This window comes from Oncorhynchus masou, chromosome 23 (assembly GCF_036934945.1).
Source record: "Oncorhynchus masou masou isolate Uvic2021 chromosome 23, UVic_Omas_1.1, whole genome shotgun sequence".
NCBI lineage: Eukaryota > Metazoa > Chordata > Actinopteri > Salmoniformes > Salmonidae > Oncorhynchus > Oncorhynchus masou.
The window spans coordinates 48,741,303-48,757,668 of NC_088234.1; the positions used below are offsets into that span (position 1 = coordinate 48,741,303).

Below are 16,366 nucleotides of genomic sequence, written 5' to 3' on the forward strand. Positions count from 1 at the left end.
TGAGAGGAATGACTGCGTTTGCGTTTCTCTTGTCTCTCTCTCTCCCTACAGCCCATTAGCAGCACCTGGTATGACTATTGGGGTGCTGACTATGGCACTTACGGTTACAACCCCTACATAGGGGGAGTAGGGATTGCTGTGTCCAAGCCCCCGGCTGTTGTCGAAAAGCCTGGTTCTCAGAGTCTCTCCATCTCCGTGTCACAAGGTGAAGGTGCATTTTGTATCCTGATATCATCTCTAAGGTTTAGTCTCATCTCGGACTCCACACCACTGCTTGTCTTTGCACTCTCGCATGTTTCATGTGTGTAAAGCAATACATTCTGCCTTATAACCCTGACCTTTGACCTCTCCCACAGCTCTGGACGCCCGCCTGGAGGTAGGGCTGGAGCAGCAGGCTGAGCTTATGCTCAAGATGATGGCCACACTGGAGGCAGACTCCATCTTGCAGGCGCTCACATCAACCTCCCCTGCAGGTCTACACCTAAGAAACAAATGATTTATAGACACGTCAGTCTTGGAAAAATATTTCAAGCCTGGTGAAACATCAGATTGCTGACCCTTCTGTGTCCCTCTCTCCCGCCAGTGTCCAAGGCATCCAACGGGACAGATGATTCTTTGCTGCGGGGGCTCCATGGGGGCTCCCCCCCAGGAAGCAGCCTAATGGTACAGGCCTCCTCCATCCCCATGCTGAGTGCCTGCTTCAACAAGCTATTCTCCATGCTCCAGGTGCACCACGTACAGGTCAGTCATCAACAGACTGTTTAGTTAAGGGTCTCTACTACTCCAGAAGACTTGATTGACTTGTTGCAAATCCCTCAGTTTTACTCATCCCTCCACAGAGCTGGACCATTCCAAGAATGTGTTTGTTACCCTGGATTAGTGAATTTGTAGATTCAGTGCTCTCACATGTTTTTGCTTTAGTTGGAGTCTATGCTGCAGCTGTGGCTAACCCTCAGTCTCAACTCATGCTCTGGGGGCACTGAGGAAAGTGGATCTGACATCTTCATGTTCAACGCCAGTAGAGTGCCCACCATCCCACTCAACCAAGGTCAGAGGTCACCCTATGTCTCTCAATCCACTCCCTTTTCTGCTTAACTCTCAAACCATTCACCTTTAGTTTTTTTATATGGGCATGTGTACATGTGTTTATATGTTAAACTTCTGTCTCCTGTGTTTCAATCCAGCCTCTATCAGCAGTTTCCTGTCAGTGCTAGCCTGGTACCCCAACACCTCCCTGAGGACCTGGTGTCTGGTGCTTCACTCCCTTACCCTCATGACCAACATGCCCTCCAGTGGTGAGTCCACCCTTAATAGGGTCTCACTCTCAAGACACAGCGCCACAGCCACTGATATTTCACATTGAGGATTGTGAAATAGTCAAATGTATATTGAAGTTGCAGTGTAACCAAAGATAATTAAAACCCAAAGGACCTTCAACAGTACTCTTTTTTTTTTAATCGAGTGTGTGTTTGTCCTGTGTGTCAGCAGCCTCCAGCAGTGGGATGGGAGCTCATGACAGCACGGCCCAGCAGATGGTGTCGGACCCCACGCTGGTGCACGTGCTTGTACGATTCCTCTCTGGGTGCAACCCCCATGGCACCAGCCAGTACAGCTCTCAGGTCGGCCCCACTGCCACCCAAGCTATGCAAGAGTTCCTCACCAGGCTCCAGGTGCACCTCTCTTCCACCTGCCCACAGATGTTTAGTGAGTTCCTGCTCAAACTGATGCACATCCTGTCCACTGAGAGGTAGGTTGTCTAGAGGCAGGTCTAAGAGCAGCTTTCTGTTCAACCCCAGCACTTAATAGACATTATTCAAATGATCGCTAGTCATCTTCAATTTATCTGATGTTATAGCTGGGCTGCAACAAAAGCCATCCTTTTGATTCCATCACAATACAGTACACTGAATTGTTGTAAAGTGACAGCGTCAATGACCCCCCCCCCATCTCTTCTCGTCTTCCTTCAGGGGTCCGTTCCAGTCAGGCCAGGGTCCTCTGGACGCTCAGGTCAAGCTGTTAGAGTTCACCCTGGAGCAGAACTTTGAGGTGGTGTCAGTGACCACCATCTCCTCTGTCATCGAGTCCATCACCTTCCTGGTGCACCACTACATCACCTGCTCTGACAAGGTGGTGTCCCGCAGCGGCTCCGACAGCTCTGTGGGCGCCCGCGCCTGCTTTGGAGGCCTCTTCGCCAACATCATCCGGCCCGGTGACGCCAAGGCGGTGTGCGGTGAGACCACGCGCGACCAACTCATGTTCGACCTGCTTAAGCTAGTCAACGCCCTGGTTCAGCTGCCCCTGTCGGGCGACCGTGAGTTCAGTGGGCGTCTACCCCCGGCGGGAAGCGGGGCGTCGGACAGCAGCGCGTCGGATGAGGAGAAGGTGTGCGGCAGCAAGGAGGGGGCAGCGGGAGGGGCCACCCCGAACCAGGGCCCTGCGGCCGGAGTGGCTGACCTGGTGCTGGCCAACCAGCAGATCATGAGCCAGATCCTCTCGGCTCTGGGCCAGTGCAACAGCAGTGCCATGGCTATGATCATAGGTAGGCATATGCGCACTTACCTTTTGAAAACATTATTAATATGGATCACCTATGAGCCGATTTTACTATATTGAAATGTTTGTTATTGATGATACTTTCCTGTCTGTAGGTGCTAGTGGTCTCCACCTGACCAAGCATGAGAACTTCCATGGCGGACTAGATGCCATTTCTGTAGGAGACGGCCTGTTCACCATCCTCACCTCTCTGAGCAAGAGGGCCACCTCGGTGCAGGTTATGCTGCAGCCCATCCTCACCTACATGGCTTGTGGGTACATGGGCAGACAGGTAAGACTGAGCTCAGCAATGACCAAAAGGGCACCATTTTTTAAAAGATTTTTCTGTTTAGACATTTACTTGTGAAGATTAAAAGATTGAGGGGGAAAAAAACTTAGCTTGTGTAGTACTTCTGTTTGTAATATATCTGACTGTTTGACCCATTGATGCTGAAAGTTTTTAAACCTCAAGCAGTCTTTGTATTTCTCCCAGGGCTCTCTGTCCACATGCCAGCTGTCTGAACCTCTGCTCTGGTTCATCCTCCGAGTGCTGGACACCAGCGAGGCACTTAAGGCATTCCACGACATGGGTGCGCACACCTACCTATATACATACATACATATTTACTCACTCACTCACTCACTCACTCACTCACTCATTCATTCATTCAGGGAAATATCCTAGTATATTGTCCATTAGACTAAACACATTGTGTTTATATTTAACCTGCCTGCAGGTGGCGTTCAGTTGATCTGTAACAACATGGTGACCAGCACACGGGCCATAGTGAACACGGCACGAAGCATGGTGTCCACCATCATGAAGTTCCTGGACACTGGCCCAGGGAAGGCTGCTGACGGCAGCCTCAAAGCCCGGGTCCTAGCCTCCGAGCCCGACAACGCAGAAGGACTCCACAACTTTGCTCCCCTTGGTATGTGGAGTTTTCCCTTTCGTGTTTGAATGATTGCAGTTTGCCTTGTGTTTTTCCCGTTGTCCTCTATTTGATGTCAAAATGTGCATGTGTCCTATTGAATGCTGTTTATCCCTCTGCAGGCACCATCACCTCCAGCAGCCCCACGGCCCAGCCGGCAGAGGTCCTCCTTCAGGCCACGCCCCCTCACAGACGGGCACGCTCAGCGGCCTGGTCCTACATCTTCCTGCCAGAGGAGGCGTGGTGTGACCTCACCATCCACCTCCCTGCTGCCGTGCTGCTGAAAGAGCTGCACATCCAGCCACACCTGGCCTCCCTCGCCAGTGAGTACAGCACCACATAACCCCCTGTGGGGGAAATAGTGCAGAGCAGTTGTCTTTTAATCAGACACTGAATTAAATATAAACTGAGAATTTTCTTGCCAATCAATGACACTAGTTATCTAATTGATTGTTTATGTTCATGTTTCTGTGCCATACTGTACCAGTTGGAGTAAATGTAAGTTGAACATACTCCACCCTCATCTCTTTGTCCTCTCCGAAGCCTGCCCCTCCTCGGTTTCGGTTGAGATAAGTGCAGACGGGGTCAACATGCTGCCTCTGTCCACACCCATCATCACCAGCGGCCTCACCTACATCAAGATTCAGCTGGTGAAGGCTGAGGTGGCGTCTGCGGTGTGTCTGAGGCTCCACCGGCCCCGCGACGCCAGCACCCTGGGCCTGTCCCAGATCAAACTGCTTGGCCTCACCGCCTTCGGCAACACCTCCTCAGCCACCGTCAACAACCCCTTCCTGCCCTCCGAGGACCAGGTCTCTAAAACCAGGTAGAGGTTAGAGTGTCATATTTAAAAAAAAATCACTCGTGCCAAAGCAAATCTCTCTACCTAACCTGTGACCTTGCCATCTGTCTCTCCCACAGTATTGGCTGGCTACGTCTGCTTCACCACTGTCTGACCCACGTCAGTGACCTGGAGGCAACGATGGCCAGCGCCGCTGCCCCCACTGCCAATCTGCTCCAAACCTGCGCCGCCCTGCTTATGTCTCCCTACTGCGGCATGCACTCGCCTAACATCGAGGCCGTGCTGGTCAAGATCGGCCTCCAGTCCACCCGCATCGGCCTAAAGCTCATTGACATCCTGCTGAGGAACTGTGCAGCCTCCGGCACTGACCCTACGAGTACATAGCCGCCATGTTAATAAAATGCTCATTGATCACATTGTACTCGTTTGAATCTCACAAAGAGGTCTTGGCCTTTTGTCATTGTACTTAAATCATTGTGATTTTTCTGTTTAGACCTCAACAGTCCCCTGCTCTTCGGAAGGCTCAACGGACTCTCTTCAGACTCCACCATTGACATCCTGTACCAGCTGGGAACTACCCAGGATCCTGCGACTAAGGATAGGTAAAGACCACTTAACATCTATTGGTGTAGTATTGAGCCTAGTACTGCTGGGTCTATGTATTCTGGATCTGTGAAAGCAGCTCTTGATATGTTAATATTGACCAAGTAATCCCTGTCTCTCCTTCCAGGATCCACGCCCTTCTCCAATGGGTCCATGACTCGTCGCTGGTGGCGGCACACAAGAGGAGTGGCCCCGTGGGCTACATCCGCCAGAGCAGCTCCTCGTCACGGGAGTATGGCCTCGTCATGCCCTCTCCCTCCCACCTCCACGGTGTGGCGGCCATCTTGTGGCACAGTTACGAGTTGCCCGTGAACTACGACCTCCCAGTGCTGCTCAACAGAGAGCTTTTTGAGTAAGTGCTATATTGTCAGAAAATAAAAATTGGTCGGTTCTTTACTCAGTCTAGCTCATCCACTGTGATTCTGTACTCTTTGTTTAGTCATGAAAAGCTAAGCAGAGCTTTCGCATGCTTTGAGCCATCAGTTTGAAGAACATGAGTTCTTTTGTACCCTGGTGAGAAAACAGCTCCCTGATGTTTTCAAGCTGTATATTAAGTCTCTAAAGTTCCTCTCATCCCCATCTTGGTATGTCTTACATTTTACACACATCCTCTGTAAACATGAATACTGCATATATACTCTGTAAACACTTTACATCGAAAAGGGAAAACAAAGTACAAAACATAAAGTGAGCTCCACTGTCAGCTTTAATTTGAGGGTATTTTCATCCCATTTTTAAGTGGTTTACCCAGTATGGATGAAAATGCCCTCAAATTAAAGCTGACAGTGTACTTTAAAGTCAGTCATTGTATACTTTCAAATACAAAGTGCTGGAGTAAAGAGCCAAAACAAATACAAATGTGTCACTGCCAATACTTTTGGAGTGAAAATATTCTGAAGGATGGTTTCTGACCTGTTGATTTTAGAGGGATAGCTGTGAGTGTTGCTTGCTTTGTTTATACTGTTGTCCCTGTCTCTCCTGTAGACTACTGTACAACTGGTCCATGTCCCTGCCGTGTAACATGGTGCTGAAGAAGGCAGTAGACAGCCTGCTCTGCTCCATGTGCCACATCCACCCCAGCTACTTCTCTCTGCTTATGTCCTGGATGGGCATCGTAGCGCCGCCCACCGCTGCCCAGCACCGCCTCTCCATGACGGACGACGGCAAGAAACAGCACGACCTCAGCAGCGCTAACGCCACCACCAGCGCTGGCCTCACTGACGATTCCAAACATGCGCGGCCACCCATCGCCTTGTCTGAGTCTCAACTGGCCACTCTGGCTGCAGCCTCCCAGTCACCCGGGGCGATAGAGCAGCTGCTGGACTCAGGCCTGCCCTCTCTGCTGGTCCGCAGCCTGGCCGGACTCTGCTGTGGTCTCCTGGCTGCAGCTGGCCTGCCTCTGCCCTCCACCGCCCAGGCCGAACGACGGCAGCACCATCACAACCACCACTCCTCTTCGTCATCTTCCTCTCAGAGCAGGGCGTCCTTGTCTGCAGAGCTGGCAGCCCCAGTGCTGCGTTTCCTCACTGAGGTTGGGAACAGTCATGCCATGAAGGACTGGCTAGGTGGGCCTGAGGTGAACCTGCTGTGGACCGCTTTGCTGTTCCTGCTTTGCCACAGCAGCGCCAGCGCAGGGGGAACCAGCAGTGTCCATGGGCACACGGGAGCTCACTCTGCTGCCTCCGGTGGTGCGTGCTGCTCCCCTCCTCCGCCCCCACCCCAGCCTTCAGGGTCGCGCTACTCTCTGGCCTCCTCGACCAGGGGTAGCGGGCTCACCACCCAGCAGAGGACGGCAATCGAGAACGCCACAGTGGCCTTCTTCCTGCAGTGCATTTCCTGTCACCCCAACAACCAGCGGCTCATGGCACAGGTCCGGTGGAATGCATTGACTACACACATTTCCACCCTGACCAACCGTATCTGATAGATGACTAACGTGTGTCTTTGGTGGGCTCTTGTTCTCTGTAGGTGCTGTGTGAGCTCTTCCAGTCGGCCCCCCAGCGTGGAAGCGTGCCTGTCTCTGGCAACATCTCTGGCTTCATCCGCAGGCTCTTCCTGCAGCTCATGCTGGAGGATGAGAAGGTCACAGTCTTCCTGCAGTCACCTTGTCCGGTGGGTACCAAGTTTCCGTAGGCTCTGATGCTATCAGCTCACCTTACTTGGAGCAATTTTATTCTCCTCCAAATTGGAAAGGAAAGAACTGTCAGAGTGATGTGATATCCCAAGATGACCACAAGAGGCCAGCCCAGCAGTACAGAAAATCCCTCCACACTCACTTGTAGGCTTTCCCCAGACTGATGCTTGTTGGAGAAACAGCACTGCACCTCAGTCAAAATAATGCTCCATATTTCACCCTCCTCAATGATTAGTTGTCATGTGAGCAGTTTAGCGAGCAGTCATGGAAGGGGGAGAGAAAGTGGTTTCAATTGTCTAAAGCTAATTTCATTTGAACCTCCAGACTGTCATTGTCCTCATTATTCTGCCCCATCCCGTTTTGGTGATATTAAACACTGTCAGGGAAGGGTAAGGGTCATTCCATGGGCAAAGTGAAGGATGACTTGTGCACGGCATGCCAAAAGGTTCCTGGTTATGCACGACGAGCCAAACATACCTCAAACATACCTCTAATTTACGTCATTTGTGTGCTTAATTACACAAGGTGTCCTGGGAATCACATCAGTGAAGGTTAATTATGTATGATCAGTAGGTGATTAATAGCAGGATGGGTCTACATGATAATGTGTTTACACATTAGGTAGGGCGAGGGCTGTGGTGGTCATGATATTTTGTCAGTCGGTTATTCTCCAGCAAAAGACTGCCAGTCTCTCTGTAATTGACCGTTAATTAACAAACACGTTTATAGTTTCCGGGTCTCCACGCATACAAGCCGCTGATGCGTGCCTTTGGAACATCTACAATTTAAAAAAAGTCTAAATCTGTTTAATATACACACCACAATAAATCCCTTTCATTTTAGTCAGGTTTTAAAGAAAATGTATTTCAGAAGAACAGAATGAGTTGACCTACTGTATGTTTTTTAGCTGTGGGTCATGCTGTAGGCTTGTTTGTTTAGCAGACAAGACATGCTTAAGTCTCGTGCCGTTATTTTATTGATTTTATTGTAAGAATAAAATAATTTTACTTGGCTGAATAAATATAACATTTTAATTAGTTTACTTCAATTAGGGGAGGGGTGGAAAGGTTAGGGGAAAATAATAAAGGAACATATATTTTATGGAAGAGATATATTTAAAATAGTTATGGGGGATTGTAAATGCTGCAGATAATTACAGTGATAGAAGCCACAATCCCTCTGCAATATTAATTTTGATTTACCCGCTAAAAAATGAGATTTTTCCCATTCCGGAGAGAGTGCTGTTGAGCGTTAAATTGATCATTTGAAACCTGTCATATACGGCAGATTTAGTTATTTTGCAACTTTAATTGTGAGTGATACAAACCTTACAATGCCTTAGATAGCAGCACATATATATGGGCTGCATGGTGCGACTACAGGCTATTGATGATTTGAGAAAGTAGCAAGAAAAGCTTGCCCTCTGTTGCATCAAGCTGCACATACTATTCTCTCATCAAGGTATCATATTTTCACCCATCAGATTATTCTCAATTTAATCTTGTCTTTGCTAATATGTGACATTTGTTTTGATTGAAATGGCCCATTATCAAATGTACAGGAACAGGGGCCAGGGAGAAATGACATGTCATCGGTATGAGCTCTAATAGCAAATGGAGGCTTCTTTCCTGCCTGTTTGTTTTTCAGTCATGCCGGGTAGGCTATTCCGGTTTTATAGGGGAGCATGTGCTTAATATGAGCAGCTTGGAAATAAATATAGTAGCAGCTGGGATCTCTTCTTTTTAGTGGCACCCAACTAAACTCTGCTTTCACACGCAATTTCATATAGGAATGTCTGGGCTTATAAGAACAGTTGTTTCACGCCACGCATCAACCACTGTTTGAGGAGCATGCAGCTTTTCGCTGCACGGCTGGTGATATTCCAACCGAACTTTGTATGCCATGGGTTCCCCAACCCTATTCCTGCAGCTACCCGGTGCTTAATTTGGGAAATCAAGTGAAATCTGTTCGGGAACATCGATATTAACATATAACTAAACCTTTCATTAAACTGACAGCCCCTTTTTGTGTGCTTGAGAAAGGAATGAAGGAGAGAGAGGAGGAGATGAAAATGCACGGTAGTGAGAGATTCTGTAGCTAAAGGTAATGGCAGCCTATTAATTATGGAAATACTATTGAAAATCGTATACAAATTCACAATAATTGTAGGCTAACTCTGTAAGCCGCCCTGTACAATCAACAAACCAATAGCATCGCCTAGGCCTATACTTTCTATTGTGGAAATTCTTACACAGGAACACTCGAAGTCCATCTTGAATAATTGTTGTTTATTATCAGTTAAATGTAGCGGTTCCAACCAACTTGATGCACCACAGTAAACGTCTGTCAGGAGCTCTCCCGGGGAAGTCCCGTGAGATCTCTTATGTACAGACAAGTTATATTTGCATGATTTAGCTTATTCATCAAAAATTAATGAATCAGCGTTTGCTTCATTCATGTGACTGACCAATACTGGGTCATGCTTTTGACAGACTGATAGGCTTCTTCTCTCTATGCTGAGACCTTGAAACTGTACTACCAAATTGCAGATACTGATAGTGAGGATTCGTGTAATCAGTCACGTTCATGAACACAGAAAACGGTTATTAGAAAAGCACGAACACAGACCACAGAAGTGTATAAATAACATTTTCCATCAAAGTTCTTTCCCAGACTCATGCCTGAAAGATTTGGAGCATAGCTTAAGGTAACCATTCTCCAGTATGCATATAAAATAGTCCACAATCAAAGGCGATTTACTAGAATTTATAGAGATTTTAATTTTGGAGTATAGGCTCGACCAATTATGCATCAAAGATTAAATCTTAAATCTTTTTTGTGTGTTTTTCTGCAGTGCATATACAGTAGGCTATGTATTGTATAATGGTGTTGTATAACGCGTATCGACTACGGCGTTCATGACTCATGACTGCTAATGTGGCATTAATACAGTCACTGCAACAGCCCCAGATAAGGCACTATGAAATCTTGTATTTTTTTCTTGGTTCAGTTTTGTTTTTCCATGTTTTTAGTTTTTTTCTGTTTTTTCGCTGTCAATTTTTTAAAGTTAATTTATTAGAAAAACAATGCAATTAGATATTCTAAGTCCACAAAAATGCTTAAAACACATCAGGGGACCAATATCTTTTATAATTATGATTTTTACAAGTGTGCACCAGCAAGATGTTTTTCTTTAGCGATGTTTCTGTAGTGGTCATGTGATTGCAGAGTTTGCAAAACAAATGGCCACTAGATTGATGCAAAAAATGACACATTCTGCCAGGTAACTGATGCATTTTCATGTCTTATGATTAACTTGGGCAAATTAATGCATTTTCTAATAAATTGAATACATTTAGTTGATTTCTTTCTAAATTCAACAAATGTTTGAATACAGTTGAATTCCGGTTTGATGTCTGGATTGCGTGTGCGTTCTCCGCAATGCAGAATAGCTCATGTCAGACTTTGTGTTTCCTTTTACCTTACTCCATCAGGCCTTTTTAGATTTACAGAAATGTTAATGGTTTACTCTACGCTGGCTCAACATTTGTATTTCATCAGTGTTGAAAAGACTCTCTTAATTTGATCTTTGATATTTAAGAAAGCCTCACTCAATTTCTCCCTAATCTGCTTCTCACTGGAGGGAACTTGACATTTTGATTTGCTGTCAATCTAAAAATAGTGTACTTTATTGTACTTACAACGTTTTGCTTCCAATGAGAGGTCTATCAGACTTGCCTAAAAGCCACCAGTACCTTTTTAAAGGTGCATGTTTCAAACAGCCTTTTAGGTTCCATAATCTAAATCTCCTGCCAGGCGAGTGTTTGTAGTGTAGTGATTTTGTCTGGTGTGTGTACTGTGGGGACTGAGTGAAGGAGCTGAATGAGGGGGCTGAGGTTGTGTTTGGAGCTACAGTGAGCTGTCTATGCAACCTAAGCGGCTGAGCCATGCTCTGGCAACACCATGCCTGTCTCCTGCAGGTTGCAGAAAGCAATAGATGTCACCTTCAATGTTGTGCACATGTAACATTCATGCATGAATGAGAAGCCTTGTTATTTCCAGTGAAGGCAGGAGTGGAAGTCTATAGCCAAGGCCAGCTTCATTCACTCCAAAAGTGGCCCTGCATTGTGATCCTGTATCTTTCATCTCTCACTTGAAGTCATGACCGTTCATAAGATTGGTTGGCAGTGGTGTTTTGTACTTGTACTGTCCTAATACCTTCTCATCTCTCTTCAGCTGTACAAGGGACGCATTAACGCTACCAGCCATGTGATCCAGCACCCCATGTATGGAGCAGGGCACAAGTACCGCACCCTCCACCTTCCCATCTCCACCACCCTCGCTGAAGTCCTGGACCGGGTGTCGGGTACGTCTGCTCCCCCTACCCAACCTGTCACTGTTGACAGTTTGGGCAATTAGTGTTGCAGAACGGAAATGACATTTAAACATACTTCCTTGTTGCCCCAGCATCAACCTCATCAATATTAAGTGGCCCTCAGATAAAGAGGACCTGAGTGTTTCCAGTGCCACTCAGATAAACCCTCCTCCCACAACGACAGACACACAGGAACTAAATGGGAGAATCCCACTCTCCGGACGCTACTCGTCATTCAAGTATTTAATCTCTTCTCACTGGGTCCTTAAATTTGAAAAGGCAGACATATTTGAAGTTTATACCCCATGCCAGCACCTCATAGTCTCACACATACGTGCACACACACACAATCTCCCTGGGCATTAACATTGACCTTTCCAATGCGACTGCTGCGTCCACTCACATCGCCTCATTAATGTCAATGCGTTAGAGCGTCCCACCATATTAGCTTTCCAGCAGGTGACGATCGCTCTCTGATCAATGGCTACAGAGTGGATCAGCTGGTGCTAACTGTGTTTAGAGAGCACGTCAGTGTAAACGTAACTACACTTACTTAGTGGCACGCCAGTCTCCTTTTCACCTTATTTAACAGGTGAATTATACTGAACAGAATTATAAATGCAACATGCAACAATTTCATAGATTTGACTGAGTTACAGTTCATATAAGGAAAGCAGTCAATTGAATTAAATTCATTAGACCCAAATCTATTGATTTCACATGACTGGGCAACGGTGCAGCCATGGATGGGCCTTGGAGGGCATAGGCTCACCCACTGGGAAGCCAGAACCAGCCAATCAGAATGAGTTTTCCCCACAAAAGGGCTTTATTAAAGACCTAAATACTCCTTAGTACCCCCCTCAGGCGATCCCGCAAGAGAAGAAGCCGGATATGGAGTTCCTGGGCTGGAGTGGTTACACGTGGTCTGCGGTTGTGAGGCCTTTTGGATGTTCTGCCAAATTATTTAAAACGACTTGGAGGCAGCTTGCGGTGGAGAAATTAACATTCAGCTCTCTGACAACAGCTGTGGTGGACATTCCAACAGTCAGCATACCAATTGCACTCGCCCTCAAAACATGTGGCATTCTGTTGTGACAAAACTGCAAATGCTAGAGTGGCCTTTTATTGTCCCAAGCACAAGGTGCACCTGTGTAATGATCATGGCTTTTAATCAGCTTCTTGATATGCCACACCTGTCAGGTGGATGGATTATCTTGGCAAAGGAGAACTGCTCACTAACAGGGATGTAAACAAATTTGTGCACAAAATTTGAGAGAAATATACTTTTTGTGCGTATGAAGCGTTGAAACATGGGACCAACACTTTACATGTTCCGTTTTATATTTTTGTTCAGTGTACTTAACATAAGGCACATCTCAATAGGTGGTCCAGGTAAGTCATGACATTGCACAATTGGGGGTGTGGCTTTTTCCTCTCTTGTTCGGTCTTCTCTATTGTTCATCAAGCAAGGGAGAGGTGGATGACATCATGGATTAGCCATCAGATCAACTTTTTGAATGCTCTACTCGAAGTATATATATTTTGATCTTTTTTTTATTTTATTTTTTTATCCTTTAGTGTATATACTTTATTTTATTTATACTTGGGATATCACTTTTCAACAGTAAACTGGCACTATGTTAGACCCACAAGCCTAACATGGTGCAAGTTAAATGCCACACCCTCATTCCCCTTTATTGCACCCTGCTGGTCAACCCTGTGACGGAATAGCCCTGTGCAAACTGCTGGACTCATAGGTTTTGGCCTTTACCAGAAGCCCCAGAGTTATTTAAGAAGCAACTGAATCCAATTTTTCCTTGTGCGCAAAATAAATAACCCCTCCATTTCCTGAAATAGTAATTGGGTCCTGTCAATAAACTAACCCGGCCTGTCCCCTTCTCCGTAGGGGGATGATGTCCACACCTATAATTTCTGGCGCTACCCAGGGAGGTAGGGCTAGCCTTGGTTAATAATAAAAGTTTACATTTTATTAGTCGTATGTACAGGATACATATGGCATAACCATCCAATGAAATGCTTACTTGCAGGTTCCTTCTCAACTATAAGAAATAAGATAAGAATACGATCATAAAGTAAATGGCTCAGTAGAATAGAATAAACATTTTAGCTTAAGTATAATAGAGGAAGGCACAATCGATAGTCCAATATTTACATGTGCAAGGGAGCACAGCAGAGACAGCTGCAAACAGCTAGTGCTAGCCAGGGGTCTTTTTAATAAAGGAGCCTGCTCTTAGTTGCCCTTGGAATTGCTAATGCCAGATTATCTGCTATCAAGACCATTTTATCTGAACTTTCAGGGAATGGAGGACTGAGATGGGCTAGCTACTTGTCAGCTGATTGTATCTCTAGTTGTTTGCATAGCCTTGTTTGCGCCTACATTAGGGTTGATGTCAATATTAGAACTTACCGATAGGGGATTTGATTCAATACCGATTTCCAATTTTAGAGTGGAAATATTCACCATAACTGCTAAATCTGCCGATTTTATTATTATAGCTCGAATGAAAAGAAGAATGGATTGTGATTTAAACAAGAGCTCTTATAGAACCAGGGCACAAATAATAATAAGCAATAATTTTGCTTTTTATTTAACCATCTTACTACACAACCTTTTGTTCATCGAAAATCAATTGTGAATAACTCACCACAGGTTAATGAGAAGGGTGTGCTTGAAAGGATGCACGTAGCTCTGCAATGTTGGGTTGTGTTGTAGAGAGTCCGTCCTAAATAATTTTCCACACAGTCTGCCTGTATTTAGTTTTCAAGCTAGTGATAATTTCGATAAGGCACTCTTGTTCAGATATCGTGAAGTGGACTGGAGGCAGGCCATGCAAGGCCATGCAAGGGATAACGAATCAAGTTGTTTGTCATCCATTTCGGGAAATTACGTAATTGCGCACCCAACTAACTCAGGTGCTTCACAATATCACATTTGACATTGTCCGTAAGCTTGATCATTTGCACACAGAAAATCATACAATGATGGAAAGACCTGTGTGTTGTCCTTGTTAATGCAGACAGAGAAGAGCTCCAACTTCTTAATCATAGCCAGAATTTTGTCCCGAACTTTGAATATAGTTGCTGAGAGTCCCTCTAATCCTAGATTCAGATCATTCAGGTGACGAAAAACATCACCCAGACAGGCCAGTCGTGTGAGAAACTCGTCAACATGGAAGCGGTCAGACAATTGAAAATTATGCTCAGTAAAAATAACTTTAAACTCATCTCAATTAAAAAAAACGTGTCAGCTTGATAACCTGCGCAGTTCTGTATGTTGTAAAAGCGTTACATGGTTGATGTCCAAGGGCCTTGCTTTAACAAAGTTTAACAAACAAAACCATTTTCACTGTAGTGTCCAAAACGTCTTTCAAGCGGTCATGCATTCCCTTGGCAGGAAGAGCCTCTCGGTGGATGCTACAGTGTACCCAAGTGGTGTCGGGAGAAACTGCTTGCACGCACATTACCACTCCACTATGTCTCCCTGTCATGGCTTTTGCGCCATCAGTACAGATACCAACACATCTTGAGCACCAAAGTCCATTTGATGTCACAAAGCTATCCAGTACTTTAAAAATATCCTCTCCTCTTGTCCTGGTTTCCAGAGTTTTGCAGAAGAGGATGTCTTCCTTAATTGACCCCCCCCATAAACGTAACGGACATATACCAGGAGTTGGGCCAGGCCTGCCACGTCTGTTGACTCATCCAGCTGTAAAGCATTTAATTCACTGGCTTGTATGCGAAGCAGTAATTGTTTCAAAACATATCCTGCCATGTCACTGATGCGTCGTGAAGCAGTGTTTGAAGGCATCATCTGTGCAGGTTTTTTGACATTTTTCCCAAGCCATATCCGTGGCAGCAGGAAGAATTAAGTCCTCCTCAATGGTATGGGGCTTGCATGTCCTAGCCACTCGGTAGCTCACCATATAAGACGCTTCTTGCACCTTCTTATTAACGGTATCTGTTGCTTTTTTACATGTCTTACTACTTGAGTCGTCTTTATTCTCGCTCAAACAACTCCCGTGGCTTTTTTGACAAATTGTCATGTTTCGTTTCTAAATGTCTGCACAAGAGTGAAGGGTTCCCACGAGAGTAACGGTTGATGTGATTGGATGTTATTTGACGAGGCTACCTGTGTTTAATATTGTGTTACTTCGCTGAACACTAACGTTTGATGGTTTTATTTTTTATTTTTGGCAGTGAAATAAGGCTACTCGGGCGAGGGCGAAAAAATCCCACCCAAATGTATAGCCGTAGTATATCAGACTGTATACCATGGCATGACAATCATTACTATTTACTGGTCTAATTACGTTGGTAAATTATAATAGTAAAAAACTAATCGCTCAATTTAATATCGGTCAACCGATAAATCGGGCTTTAGTTAATACTTGTGTGCACTTGGCTAGTCGGCCACTGGGGCTATGCATATTATGACAATTAGCACAAGTGGCTTTGATGGCTTGTTGCCGTAGGGTGGTTCTAATGTGCTCCCTCCCTCTTTCAGACACCCCCAGTATCACAGCCAAGCTGATCAATGAGCAGAAAGAGGACAAGGAGAAGAAGAATCACGACGAGAAGGAGAAGATGAAGACAGACAGCGGTTTCCAGGACAACTTCAGTGTCGTCGTGGCCTCAGGTACACTTTTGGCCCCCTCCTCCTCACAAACCCTCACCGCATCCTTTCCTTCCCACGCCTGCCAATCATTGTGGCTTCACAGGAATGGATTAATTGATTCTAAAGAACTAATTAGATGGCAGGTATTGTTTTGCTTTAAGCTGGCCTTCCAGCCCTATGTTGAGCTCCTGCCCCCGAATGTAAACGATTGGTCTATTTGTATATGGAAATAAAATGTGTAAAATATCCCAAAATAGAGACAGTGTATAAGAAGCACTAGACAGAAGCGCTCACCTCCTAGAATCACATACACTAGCATATACAAGTCCATTTTACATGGTAAATGACTGGAGTG

The 16,366-nt window shown here is 45.7% G+C and overlaps 1 protein-coding gene across 19 annotated transcripts in view; it reads left to right on the forward strand.

Moving 5' to 3' along the window:
* Nucleotides 1–16,366, forward strand: part of birc6 (baculoviral IAP repeat containing 6) — a 156,129-nt gene that overhangs the window by 53,622 nt on the left and 86,141 nt on the right. For 12 of the 19 annotated variants that reach the window (XM_064932346.1, XM_064932355.1, XM_064932353.1 and 9 more), the window contains 19 exons: nucleotides 52–205; nucleotides 357–473; nucleotides 584–741; nucleotides 922–1,048; nucleotides 1,185–1,295; nucleotides 1,486–1,747; nucleotides 1,968–2,539; nucleotides 2,649–2,824; nucleotides 3,008–3,122; nucleotides 3,270–3,464; nucleotides 3,587–3,787; nucleotides 4,008–4,287; nucleotides 4,383–4,639; nucleotides 4,757–4,865; nucleotides 4,994–5,218; nucleotides 5,851–6,736; nucleotides 6,835–6,978; nucleotides 11,237–11,366; nucleotides 15,901–16,032. In XM_064932346.1, the coding sequence (XP_064788418.1) occupies nucleotides 52–205; nucleotides 357–473; nucleotides 584–741; nucleotides 922–1,048; nucleotides 1,185–1,295; nucleotides 1,486–1,747; nucleotides 1,968–2,539; nucleotides 2,649–2,824; nucleotides 3,008–3,122; nucleotides 3,270–3,464; nucleotides 3,587–3,787; nucleotides 4,008–4,287; nucleotides 4,383–4,639; nucleotides 4,757–4,865; nucleotides 4,994–5,218; nucleotides 5,851–6,736; nucleotides 6,835–6,978; nucleotides 11,237–11,366; nucleotides 15,901–16,032 (4,351 nt within the window). The remainder of the gene's footprint in view (nucleotides 1–51; nucleotides 206–356; nucleotides 474–583; nucleotides 742–921; nucleotides 1,049–1,184; nucleotides 1,296–1,485; nucleotides 1,748–1,967; nucleotides 2,540–2,648; nucleotides 2,825–3,007; nucleotides 3,123–3,269; nucleotides 3,465–3,586; nucleotides 3,788–4,007; nucleotides 4,288–4,382; nucleotides 4,640–4,756; nucleotides 4,866–4,993; nucleotides 5,219–5,850; nucleotides 6,737–6,834; nucleotides 6,979–11,236; nucleotides 11,367–15,900; nucleotides 16,033–16,366) is intronic. The other 7 variants (XM_064932354.1, XM_064932357.1, XM_064932358.1 and 4 more) reach the window with 3 other exon arrangements.